The following is a 12543-nucleotide window of genomic DNA, read 5'->3' as shown; positions in this document are numbered from 1 at the left end:
GAAAAGCGTTTTTATTCAGTAGGCAGTTGTAAATGTTGCTTTGTACTTCTATCTGCCTGACCCTGACCCCAACCTAAACCTAATTTTAACACAACCAAGTCTGAACCAGCAAACAGCCCTTTGAAGCTCTGTCTGGAAGTGAGGACTGGCCTGAATGTCCTCACTTTGCTGAACTGTCCTCACCCCCAAGGTCGAAACCTCAAATTCGTTCTCACAAAGATAGCTGTACAAGCGCGCGCGCTCACACACACAGACACAGACACAGACACACACACACACACACACACACACACTCATCAGCCAGCAGTTCCAAGGTGACAGACGATTGACAGCTGTGACTGGCAAATCACGATTTCAACCGATGCTGGCAGTAAGAAAAAAAACCCTTAAAATCCAGAGAAGTGACTTTGCTGCTTCTCCTGTACCCATGTACACAAAAACAACATCTCCTGTTGCCATGCCACCCTCCGCCAAGCCACGGTTACCCTCAAAACAAATGTGGGAGTTGAGTCAAGCAAGAGGAAAAAAGCCAATTATACAGGCAGGAAGGAACGCAGAGGGGATTAACGACAACAACAACAATGACAAAGACAACAACAACAACAACAACAAAGACAACGACAACAATGACAAAGACAACAACAACAACAACAACAACAAAGACAACAACAACAACAACAAAGACAAGGACAACAATGACAAAGACAACAACAACGACAATGACAATGACAACAACAACAACAACAACAGACGCTGACTTGTTTGTAGAGTTTTCATTCGAAGGCGGAGCCAGTGATTGAAACCTATAAAACACCCCTGTTCTGGCCAATGCTGTCTCAGATTTTCAAAATAAAAAACTTTTTAGCTTTACATTAAAATATGCATGTAAAAGATTTGGTTTTGAAAGGATTCTGACAAGCCTTGCTGAAAATCAAGAAAAATAGAATTGCATCTAGTTTACAATCTGGAACTCCACACCTTTACGTAGGTCACGTCATGTTTGTCTCCGGTGGGGGGGATCACAAGGTGAGACCATTAAGCAGCCTTCTGTAGCTCCTCTCATTTGCAATGCTAAGAACAGGTGGCTCGTCAGTCGCCCGAGCTCGACTGTCAGATCCACTCTGAGTGGGAGTCATAACACACAGGCCCATCAGCGGCGCTGCTGCTGTCAGATACCAATTTGCTTCCTCTGTTTTCAATTTGCTCTGCTGCTTGAACCTTAAAGACGGTTTACTTAACCTCTGGGTTTATTGAGCGCAAACACTTTGTGACGATTTGAGGAAACTCTCAGCCGAGTTGCACAAATGCAACGCAGAGCGCATAAATGATGAGGCTGCCATAGGACGGATGAACCGGCGGTCAAAGAGTAACAGCAGCTGCTTTTTCACCACCAACGTCTGAAAGCTACATCGATTCATTTACATTATATGAAAAAATAAATGAAAAAAAAAAGAAACTCAGTTTTTTCTTTTCCTTATTTCTATTTGTGATTAACATGGTTATACAGAAATACAGTTCCCATCATGCTTTGCGTGATGCAAACAGGATGCATGAAGTTATCTTAAGATTTACATTAGCCTTATTTTTTCCCCTGTGCTTGTTGATATCATGGTCCACCTACAAGCTTTTATAGAGCTTTCAACCACGTCTCAGACTTGCAAGCTCTGGAAAAGCAACTAACCTGACCATGAGCTGGGATTATTTTGTATTTCCAGTGCCAACAACAGCAACATGAACTGATGAAGCCTGCTTGGATGAGAGGCGAAACGCCTTCTAAGACAAACTGACACGGTCCAGTTGCGAACGATTGAATGCCCTAAAGCCAACAATGAACTGTTACTCTACTTATATATTAGAGTTGATGTGAGTAAAGTAAACAGATGGATGGATCTATTTCTTGACAAACTTCCTGGCTTTACCAGAATATGATTTTTAACTGTAGAACTATTTTTAAGTCACAAGTTATCTTAGGCTTTTCTATGCAAAATCTTGATATGTGAAGTACTTAAATATCTCTAACTAAAAGTACAATGTTTTCCATTTAAATGTAGTGGAGTAGAAGTTTTAAGCGTCATAAAATGGAAATACAAAGTAAAGCACTTCAGTAAAGTGTGAAAATCAGTACACAAAGACTTGAAATTGACTTGATATGAGTAAACATCAGCAAAACAAAAAAGGTGTATTTTTGTTGTCAGTTATGTCACACTGTGCAGTGTCAGAACAAATTTTAAGTCTCCATCGAACCATTTGGAAATGAATGGAAATCAAACACTGTTTCACAGTGTGGAAAACACATTTCAAGATCTGAAACACCACAGTATGGAGTTGATAGGCAAAAACACCAGAACGGTTGTTTCAAAATCATGCATCACCAGAAATCATTTGATATGAAGTGGTGGGGGTGACGGGGTTGGGGTAGTTCAGACAACTATCAAGGAATAAATGTGCTCACATCGGGTTCTCCACAGTCGCACTCTTCTCCGTCCTCCACGAAGCCGTTCCCGCACTTCTTGCCCCCCACCAGGTCCTTCATGTTGGGCATGTTGTAGAGACACATGCCTCCTCCCTTCTGGAAGTAGCTGTCCAGGTCATGTTTGCTGCAGCGACTGAACACACGTGGGAATGGATGCCTTTTGCAAAATTTGCAAGAAAAAAAAACAACTAATTATCATCCAGAAATGATTCTTGCTGTGCATTGCTTTGCTGAGATGTAACAATAGTTCCTTATGTTCCTGTGTGGTGCTTTGAGGGAAAACTGTTTTTGGTCATTCGGTTGAAGCTAATATAAAGGACAGTAAAACAATATCAATGAAACCTGGTGATAAAAAAAATCTATTATGCTCACAATAAAGTAGTGCAAAAGTTTGTGTTTTTATATCTGACAAGCTCTTTAAGCAGCCGCATTAATAACTAATTTGTTTTGCCTTAAGCTGGTGAAAATGTTACTCGCATGCCACACAGTTAGCAACAACAGCAGAGTGTGAGCAGGTTTGTGGCGAAGCCTGACGCGGCGCCTGAGGCTCACCCGGTGGCAGCAGCCATCACGCAGCCCCCCTGCTCAGCGGTGGCCTCCACGCAGCAGCCGTCGTGGTCGTGGCTCATACCGAAGTTGTGGCCGATCTCGTGGGCCATGGTGGCCGCGGCGCCGATGGACAGCTCTGAATGGTCCTGTGGGCGAACCAGATTGATGATTGATGATTGGCATGGCTATATGCCATGAAGACAGGCCTGCATTTTATCTTAAGACCCCTATTATTTCAGTTTATAATGTGCTTTAGTGGTGCACACAGGATGCTAACACAAATGTGCAATCATCAAATTGGCACATAGCGAACCCACAGTTTTTTAATTTTCCAGACATCTACTTATTGCCCTCCTGGGTTCTAATAAAGCCAAAACCCGACACCTTCCTGAGACTCTTCCAACAGGCGCACCAGCCTGGCCTCACAGTTTGTGGGTTAGCTCAGTGTGTGCTCGCTGCAGCCCTCTCCTTATTGCGGGGAGAAGATTGCACAAGTAAGATGTTAGAAGAGGATGATTATGTGTTCCACTGGATTCGCTAAGGTGGAGGTAAACACAATCTGTGATGGACAGTTTTGTTGGGAAAATGATCTGCCTCTGAAAAGCAGGTGTGAACAGAGTGCTGATGGGATTTACGTGCGTTCACAAGGACGATTATAGTCGGGGGGAGGGCATGATAACCTGTATTCTCCAGTAATTCAAATAACATGACACAGTGGTTGTCATGGTCAAACAACACAATGACAATGCTAACATGCTGATGTTTAGCGGGTACATATAGTGCTTATTATGTTCACTCTTGTGTGTGTTGCATACTAACAACACAAGCTGAGGCTGATGGGAAAGTGAGCAGTTATTTGGTCTATTTAGTAATTAATCAAACTATTGGACAATTATAAATTGTGACCTAATGATGGCGCTCAATGAGAAGTTAAGAAACTCACCAAAGTCATTAGGATTCATCCTCTGGGGATCATGAAATTTCACAGCAGCCCATCCATTATTTGTCAAAATATTTCAGTCTTGACCATATTTCAGTCTTGACCTATGCTGCCATTCCTAGAGCTACGCCGCTAGTCTGGATAGAAATTAGTTGATAAGACTTGCTAAAGGGCCTATTGATACAAGGCATTCAGGAGAACACGCTGGAGGAAACTTAGAAAGTCAGGTACATAATCAGTACATGTGTTTGAAGGTGGTGTACAGTACAGTTTGAGCTAAACTTGCGACAGTGTCCTCATTCCAAAGGTAAAAAACTCACAGAAGCGGAGCTGCATGAACACACACAGCAGTGACAAAATTCAGATGAATTTAGCTCCTCTTTGATCCGCTGAAAGCTGTCATTCACTCTTAGCTCTGCCTCTGAATTATGCATACTGTATAAAACAGGGAGGCGTTAACTGTGTGGAAGAGCTGATATGCTCCAGGGAAATCCTTCATGTTATTTAGCATTAGCAGAGGCAACGTGTGCTGGTTGTGTGCCGGTGAGCGGCGATTCCTCAGCTCAGCCACAGGACATCTGGATTCAACTCCACCTCTGCCCACAGGAGAGGTAACAGCCTATTAGAAACTAATCAAGCTTGGAAAAGCTATCGATCTCTCCGACTGCGTCCATTCAGTCCCCTGCTGCACACATGTATGAAGCCGTACAGTCGTATACAGGAGCAGAACAAAGCTGCAGGCGGCGACGCAGGATTTCAATGTGAAATCCTGCACCGACCAAGAGAAGCTGCAGCAGAGAGGAGTGCCCCATCCTTGAAGCAATGCAGATTTGCTTCATCAAATTACTATTATGATTTACCAAGGTATGGGTCAGGATGCTGTTATTATGTTCAACACTACCAAAGACAAATCAAGTGGAAAACACTGAGGCAGTTGCCCAAAATGTTATTCATGTTGGACAGCCTGGGTCTGTCCCTACAGATCTCGTAACTCCAGCATTGATATGTGAAGGTCATTTTTTCTACCCACAAAAAGGAGGAATTACTTAACCTTGCATGCAGATAGCTCACCCTGTACTAAGTGGGGTTTTTAGAAAGGTTTTTCACTCATTAAGGATACCTTAAAGTCTCAGACCTTGCTGAAACATCAGCAAGCCTCGTATTTCCTGTCAGTCAGAACTGGGGGTTTTCGTGCAGTTTTAAATCTGACTGGTGGTGCCTGCATGACTTTGACTGCAGATGCTGCAGATAATTTGACAGATGTCATTTCTGCTTTAAAACATTTCAGCTCTGCTTTCCATTCTGAGTCCAGCCTGCCTGTTATTGGGGCTGTATTGTCATTTTTCTTGATGGCTAGGTGTTGCCTGAGCTGTGATCCATACAATCTTACTTAATATACTTAATGAGCCTGTACTGGTTGATGATAGAAGTGGGGACATTGATAATGAAAATTACCCCCAAAAATTATAGCTTTACTTGGATGATGATTTTGCTTAACAGACAATTCTGTGCTTTCATCATTCTGCTCAGACAGCGCCACAGGCTGCCGGAAATGTGTGTGAGTACTCCGTGTTAGGCAACGTGAGAGCAGCGCTGCAGGTGACCTGGAAAAAGTTCCATTCAGCTGCAAGGAAATGATGTCTACAGGTGCAAGATCCTCCGGTTATACTGAAGCTTTTGTAATGTAAAATGACAAAAAAAGGAGTAAATGGGGAAGTAGAATTACTAGTTATCATTTTACTTTGGTACATATATCCTCTTACTCTGTTTTCTGTGTCAGGGTGACCTGGAAAATGGCCCCAGTGAATGAGGCCAGGCGAAAAACACTTTCTGTGAAGGGGAGGCCTATGTCCTGTGTGTGTGTGTGTGTGTTAAGGAAAATGAGGCAGTGTGATCACTGCATGTTCAGAACATGAATTTGTAGAAATGGGTCAGATTTTGAAACAGAGTTATTAATAAGCCAATAGAGTTATGGTCAGTGCACGCCATTGCCAATTGGTCAAAATTTTAGGTAACTGAAAAATGAAGAAAGTTCTCTGTCAAGAAGAAGACAACAGAAATTGAGTGTGTGTGTGTGTGTTTTTTACAGTTGCATGCCCTTATTGTAGCTACAATAATGATCTTTTTAACTTTCAACAATCGATGTGTTGGCATGGTTAGCCTAGCTTAGCATAATGACCAGAAGCACAGAGAAACAGCTAGCATGGCTCTGTTCATAATAATGGTGATAAGTTTTGAGTCTCTTTTTGAGAAAAGCCTAAATTCTCTCTCCTCTCACAATGCTTCACAGTGATTGGCTTAATCACTATTCACTTATTCACTGTTGTGTGGGTAGTAACATCCAGTCACAGTCATGCAGGTGTATAGTGCAGATATTATGTCTATTCTGCTGTCTGCTGCTGCAGCTGACCTCTCATGGTCCGTGCTTCAGTGGCGGTTCAGTTTGCTATGCTGCTGCATCTCTGCCTGTAAAATTGTATGCATATTAATTCACAATGGTGTTAATAAAAAATATATGTTTAGATAATAATTCAGTAGTTCTGTGTAAGGTGAGGAGTCGGGGGCACATTTCCCCCTTGTGGTTTCGAGTTGTTTTGGGGTTTTTTTTTGCTCATGCATGCTATTTGCTGGTTTATGGATGTTCATATATTTGTTAGCATTCAAGGACAATTGCAACATGCTTGTTGCATGGATTTAGGAGGATGGACTGCACTGGCTCTGCTGTTCTGCAGTTTCAAATGCATTCTTTGCAAATGCTTACTAAGCAGGGAGCAGTCGTTTTGTTTTCGGGGTTAGCTTTCTCAGCAGAATCGTCATTGCTGCTCGGATTCACTGAAAGCTCCCGCAAACACCAGAGGCTTTGCTATGAATTGTCAATTCTGTGACATGTCTCTGACTGAAACGAAACATCGCATTAGTTCAGTCTGACTCCTTCTGTCCAATCATAATCACGCAGGTGTACGGCGGGGACAGCATAATCTGACACTACCACTGTTACGCTGCTGATTGCCATGCCAACACGGTTTGCTGCTGCAGCGCCCTCCACTACCCCAACCACCTCCTTATGTGGTGTTTCGTGTCGCTGATTTAAAATTTATGTTCTTGAGGGTGTTTATTGCGGGGGATTAGCTCACTCAGCACAGTCCTTGTTGCAGAGTCTTCTCCTCCATATCTAACTGTACAACCACTTACTATAAATGGGCAGTTCCTTGATGCAAGTTTCTCTGACTTGAGTCTTTTACGATATCTGATTATCTGGGTTCGGACTGTTGTTCAGAGAAAATAAGACATCGCTCTGGGCTTTGGGTAATTGTGATGGGCATCTTAACCAAGGCCAAAAAACAAATAGATTAATTGAGACATATTAATAATCATTACAAATAATTTGAGGTTAGTTAGTATTTTTCGTACCTTTAAAGTAGTGCAGCTTCACATAGCAACATAGAACAAGAACAATAATAATCATCATTATTAATATAGCACTTTTCAAGATTATGGCCAAAATGCCTTCCAGTTGAAAAGATTTACAGGATGTAAAGAAAAGAAAATTCCTACCAGCTCCTGGGTGTCTCTACCAACTTCTGAGGGAAATTTTTGGCTTTTTAGCTGCTAAACACTCCACTCTGTTCACCAGCTATTCTCTAATGTGTCTGTCTGCTGTTTGCTGCTGAGCAGGTAGCGCACAGTGGGTTTTTGGAGCTTTATCTCTGAAAACAGCTGCCTGCTGCTGCTGAGAGCTGTGAGACTAAACCAAAGCAGTGAAGTGTCCGGCTGCCACACCAAAACAATGAGCTGAAAGAGGCTAAAAAGTAGAGTAGAGTAGAAGGGTGCTGCAGAGCTGGTGATAATTCTCTGTGGGTTCAGTCACCTTACATACTCTCTTGATCTATTGTTAACATAAAAATACTGATTTCATATCTCACCACTGTACAATCAATGTTAACAATTACATTATTATAAAATAATCCTCATCAATCCTAATGTTAACTTGGACCCTAAACATAAACCAAAAGGCAATGCAAAGTGAAGAAGTGAAGGCCAGAAGCATATACTTATACACAAAAGCATGGACAATCAATAGAGGATGAGAATTGTGCATCCCTACGTACCACATTGATGCCTCCGGAGTTTTCCAGGCTGCACATCCCCTCCAGCGGTGCCATTCCGATAGTTGTCCCCTTGAAGATCACACCGCTGTCGGAGCCACACAAACACACACACACATAACGAGAAATCAGTTAGCCTTAATCTCCTCTTTGCTCACTTTCAGGCTCCACGGTGGATGCACATTGATTGCGCAGGCGACGGCAGTGCAGTGGCCGACACGACGAGCCTGTCGGATGTGGACTTGTGAGGAACCTCAGTCCACCATGTGGTCTTCCTGGCAGTTGTCACTTAGCATCCAAAAACAAAATCAAGCCTTGTCTGATGAATCAAAACAAAATAGGCCCTTTAGTATCAGCACAGCTAAGTGTGGAGCCGGGAGGACCAACAATTCACTGCTTATGGATGAATGTATGGGTGTGTGTGAGTGTCAGAGTGTGTGCACGCCGGCAGTCAAGCTGCGATGCTGCTACTGCCGGCATGCTGAACTCCTCAGTCTTATTACAGGCAACTGAAGCGACATCCTTAGCTTAATAACATCTCTTTAACTAATAAGTTGCCAATTCAAACACTAACGAAATATGAAATGATCTGACCCAATGCTGCGAGGGTTTCTGTCATTAGAGCCACACAGAAGCTCATCAGGGGACAGGAGGTGCATGTAGGAGGATGTGGAGTTAATCAGCTTTCTTATTAGCTGAGGTACAATGATGATTACGTCCCTGTGTACTAACATCAGGAGGGCAGGGAGTCTGCAGGTTCTCACTCCAAACAAAAACCGAAGCAGCTCGTTTCTCTGATTAGTTCCTCCTGAGGTGAAAAACGATGGAAGAATGACATATTGTTGAATAAGCGTTAGTCAGAGGTGGGTTGAGGATTGAAAGCTGCGTTACTTTTTGAAAATGATTTCTCAAGTAGAAGTAAAAGTAGCTTAAAATAAAATAGCAGCAAACGACTGTCGGTTTCCTCGCTTCTTTTATTTGATGTGAATGTGAAATCATTTCCATTCACCCTGGCCTTTCTCAGCTAAAGAGGTGAATACACATCTGTTTGCTTTTTCACCTGTTTGTAAAGTCTAATACATGTCAATGCATATAAAAGAATATATGCTGCATCATAAATGGTTAATGTGTAAGATGCCAAAAATGCAGAGAATTACAAGCAAAATGTGCCTGCTTTAGGAACTGACCACTGCAGGTCAGAGAACACAGTCAGCAGCTGGAGTTTAGCTCTTTACTTGCAGGCTGGAAATGGCATAAGCAGTGCAAACAGTACAGCATGGTGGTGCCTAATTCTCCAGTTACTGCTATACTTACTTTTTAGTGAAACAATAAATAAACTTAACATGGACTAGACAGTGTAGCATCATGAAAAACAGAGAGGGAATTGAGTTACTGTGCTACATTAACCTTATAGCAGTAACATTATAAGCAGTATCGACGGCACAAAGACGGAAAAAGACGGAGGCAGAAACAAACCTGTAATTATAAAACAAATGACTGATGACTCTGTGCTCTCTGACCTGCAGTGGTCTATTTTCCAACAAATCAGTGGCGGGGTCCAATCCCTAACATGTTATTTACCTAGTTCATGTGCACTAATTTCATTCCAGCCCATGTTTTGCTGTTGTTTATAGTCGCACTGTCTCTCATGTGATTTCAATATGAAGATGGTCCTGGCCAGAGCACTAGCAGCTCTCCTGTTGATACAGTGCATCAAAGAGCATTTTGTGTGTTTACCAATGTAATCGCAAAGCAGTATGAATGCATTATACGTCACTATGAAAGCCCCATAACGCACTATAGATGTGTTATCCCTGCTGAATTATATAACAACATACAGCATTTGCATGTGGTAATTCCTCTGCTCAGGCAGGGTTCCTGCTGTCTTATCACTGAGTCTAACTGTCGACACAGGCCACATAGTTAAGTCAGAAGAAACTAGACCTGAAGTGTACAGTTCAGTTTGCAGTCATAGATGAGAACGAGGAGCGCGAGCAGTCAGGCGGCTGGTGTAGGCAGCTGTAGCAACAGCTGCAGTCCCTCGTCAGCGTCAGCACTGGAGCCGTTTAGCCACAGCGCTGCTGCTGCACTGTACTGCATTTTAAAGAGCGACTTCTAGAGTGAATTTCTTGGTGAATTTATACCGAAGGCCTCATGGATATTAGGATTTCAAAAGAAAATATAGGATTTTATGTTTGATAAGCTATAATGGCAAAGAGTTGCATCAGTTGATGTCACATAAGGTGGTAACAGTTGGTAGTGAGTCTGGGCAGCTGTAGTAGTCTGGCTTCTTTTTTTTTTTTTGTAAATCTAATTTTGATTTTTTCCCCCCCTTTGTTTGGAGAACTCTGCTTATGCAAGCTGCAAAAATTCCTCGAGTCTTCAGTTTTCCAAACAGAAGAAGGAAAGGTGCTGGCAGTTGTGTCGGGGTGTGTTTTGTGCAGATGAAGAGACAGGACTTCACCGCTGCTTCTGGAATGAAAAGTGCGGCTGTGTGGAGGAAAGTCTCCCATTCTCTCTGTCTGCCTCTCTGTCTCCCTCTCTCTCTCTCTCTCTCCTGTAGTAAACAAAACCTGCCAAACAAATTCTTGCACATTACTTCCTGTTGTAAGTATTGCTATTTTTGTCAGTATTAGTTTTGGTCCTGCATGATGTGAAAGCAAACCAAGCGTTGCATATCAGTTGTAAACTCAGTTATAAAACTGTGGGTCATATACATATTAACATGGGCTCACTGTTGTTGCTCTTGATGTAGCATGGCAGCTCGCCCAGAGGTGGACATAAAATTATCTCACAAAAATTAGTCCAGAGTTGGACCTTCAGATGAAAATTACTGTTTAATATTTAGACTTTCTTACAAAATTTATGTTATTTATGTAAGCCTGTTAGTGTGAACAGACTCCTAACAAAAATGAAATATCCATAATGTTAACTAGATACTAAAGTCCCTCAGTGCTGAACACAAAAAACACAGTTCAACTACCAATGACTGAGTCCTGATCACAACAACTACAACTGCAACCCAGCGTGTCTTTTCTGGGAGCTTTCATGCCTCACTTGACTGTTCGGTTTGGCTCATATAGGCTGTTATGAACAAAGGATGTTCCCTAGTGTAGTCTATAAAGTTAAAAATTGTCTGTATATATTATTAGAGCCATTTTAAACCGTTAATCACCATCTTCATTAATCAGATTGCATTTGCATTTAAATGCCAGTGAAATGTGTTTCAATGGGTTTACAATGCACGTCCACTAAAAGTGCTTGTTTTTTCTACTGGAATGCTCAGACTGTTATTCTAAGTGTCTGATTACATTAAGGAAAGGATCTCCACAGAGATAGTTCCTTTTATTAAAGAGTAAGATCCTTTCTGTTTAACCAGAAACAGCCGCTACATCGCTTTGGCCAAAACCACCAGACTCCATTTACAGAAACAGAAATTTTATCATTGTAAAACACACTTCACTCAAACTCCTTAGAAAAAGAAATAAAACTCATCAAAACCTTCTTGGTTCATGTTTCCACTGTTTCAGCAGTCATCAACTCTGGTCTGGTCAAAATAAACCCTTAATACACCAAATCGGGAGAGAAGCAGCGAGGAAAACAGCGTGTAGAGCCAGTATATTTTCACCGACATTGTGGCTGGAGAGACTGAAATATGTCAGACCTCAACAGATTTTCCCAGAGAAAAAAAAAGATAGATAAGACAGATAACTCTGCCGTGCATAATGAACACATTACCCTATTATTGAAAAGTGTTTAGTCGACTAATCGCGCACATCTCTACCGTGAACAATCACTTGAACTCTGATGCAGACTAAATAATCAGACTGAGACCATGTGAAAAGATGTGATCTGGACTAAAAAGCAACAGTGTTATTTTTTCTTTGGTTTGCAACAAATGAACCAAACCACAGGTGTGAAAATAAACTTAAACTTTTAGTATGTGTGTACCCACACTGAGCTGTGGCTGAACAGATTCAGTGAAGACACGACAGAGGACTCATGATCTGCTGTGTTGCTGATGTGCTACTTTGGCACATGGTTGGCATAGCTTAGGTATGTTTTTTTGTGTGTGTGTGTGTGTGTGTGTGTCCGTTGCTCACGTCAGCAGCTGGGCGTTGTCGTGTTTCTTGCGGGACTTCAGCTTCTGCCTCCACTGGAGGAAGGACCAGAGGGTGGCGTTCGGCTCCTCGGTGACAATACACTGATCCCTGTCGGTCCAAACCTCCAGACCAATCAGAGGCACGCGGATGTTCAGAGCCCTGTAGAACTGAACATAAAAGCAACAACAGGTAGGTGCCAGCACACACCCACAATCCTGTCATAGGCTCCCATAACACAGCCTGCTCACATCAGGTGATTTCCCCCAAATCTCCTCTTAAGGGCTGTTGAAGGACACTATGATTAAACCCTGATGAGGCGTCATTGGACAGCAGACATTTGAGGGAAATTTCGATTACTCATTTATTCTGAAG

At 42.3% G+C, this 12543-nt stretch overlaps 1 protein-coding gene across 1 annotated transcript in view; it reads right to left on the bottom strand.

Annotated features, from left to right (window-relative positions):
• adam19a (ADAM metallopeptidase domain 19a) overlaps positions 1-12543 on the bottom strand; it is a 177383-nt gene that overhangs the window by 28666 nt on the left and 136174 nt on the right. Inside the window, exons 9-12 of the mRNA XM_041965111.1 lie at positions 12172-12338; positions 8072-8156; positions 3026-3168; positions 2453-2630 (exon numbers count right to left, since the gene is read on the bottom strand). Coding sequence (XP_041821045.1) covers positions 2453-2630; positions 3026-3168; positions 8072-8156; positions 12172-12338 — 573 coding nt within the window. The remainder of the gene's footprint in view (positions 1-2452; positions 2631-3025; positions 3169-8071; positions 8157-12171; positions 12339-12543) is intronic.

The sequence above is a fragment of the Chelmon rostratus genome, chromosome 23 (genome assembly GCF_017976325.1).
Source record: "Chelmon rostratus isolate fCheRos1 chromosome 23, fCheRos1.pri, whole genome shotgun sequence".
Classification (NCBI taxonomy): Eukaryota; Metazoa; Chordata; class Actinopteri; order Chaetodontiformes; family Chaetodontidae; genus Chelmon; species Chelmon rostratus.
Note: the sequence above shows the minus strand (reverse complement) of the source record. Positions and strands in the feature narration are given on the sequence as shown.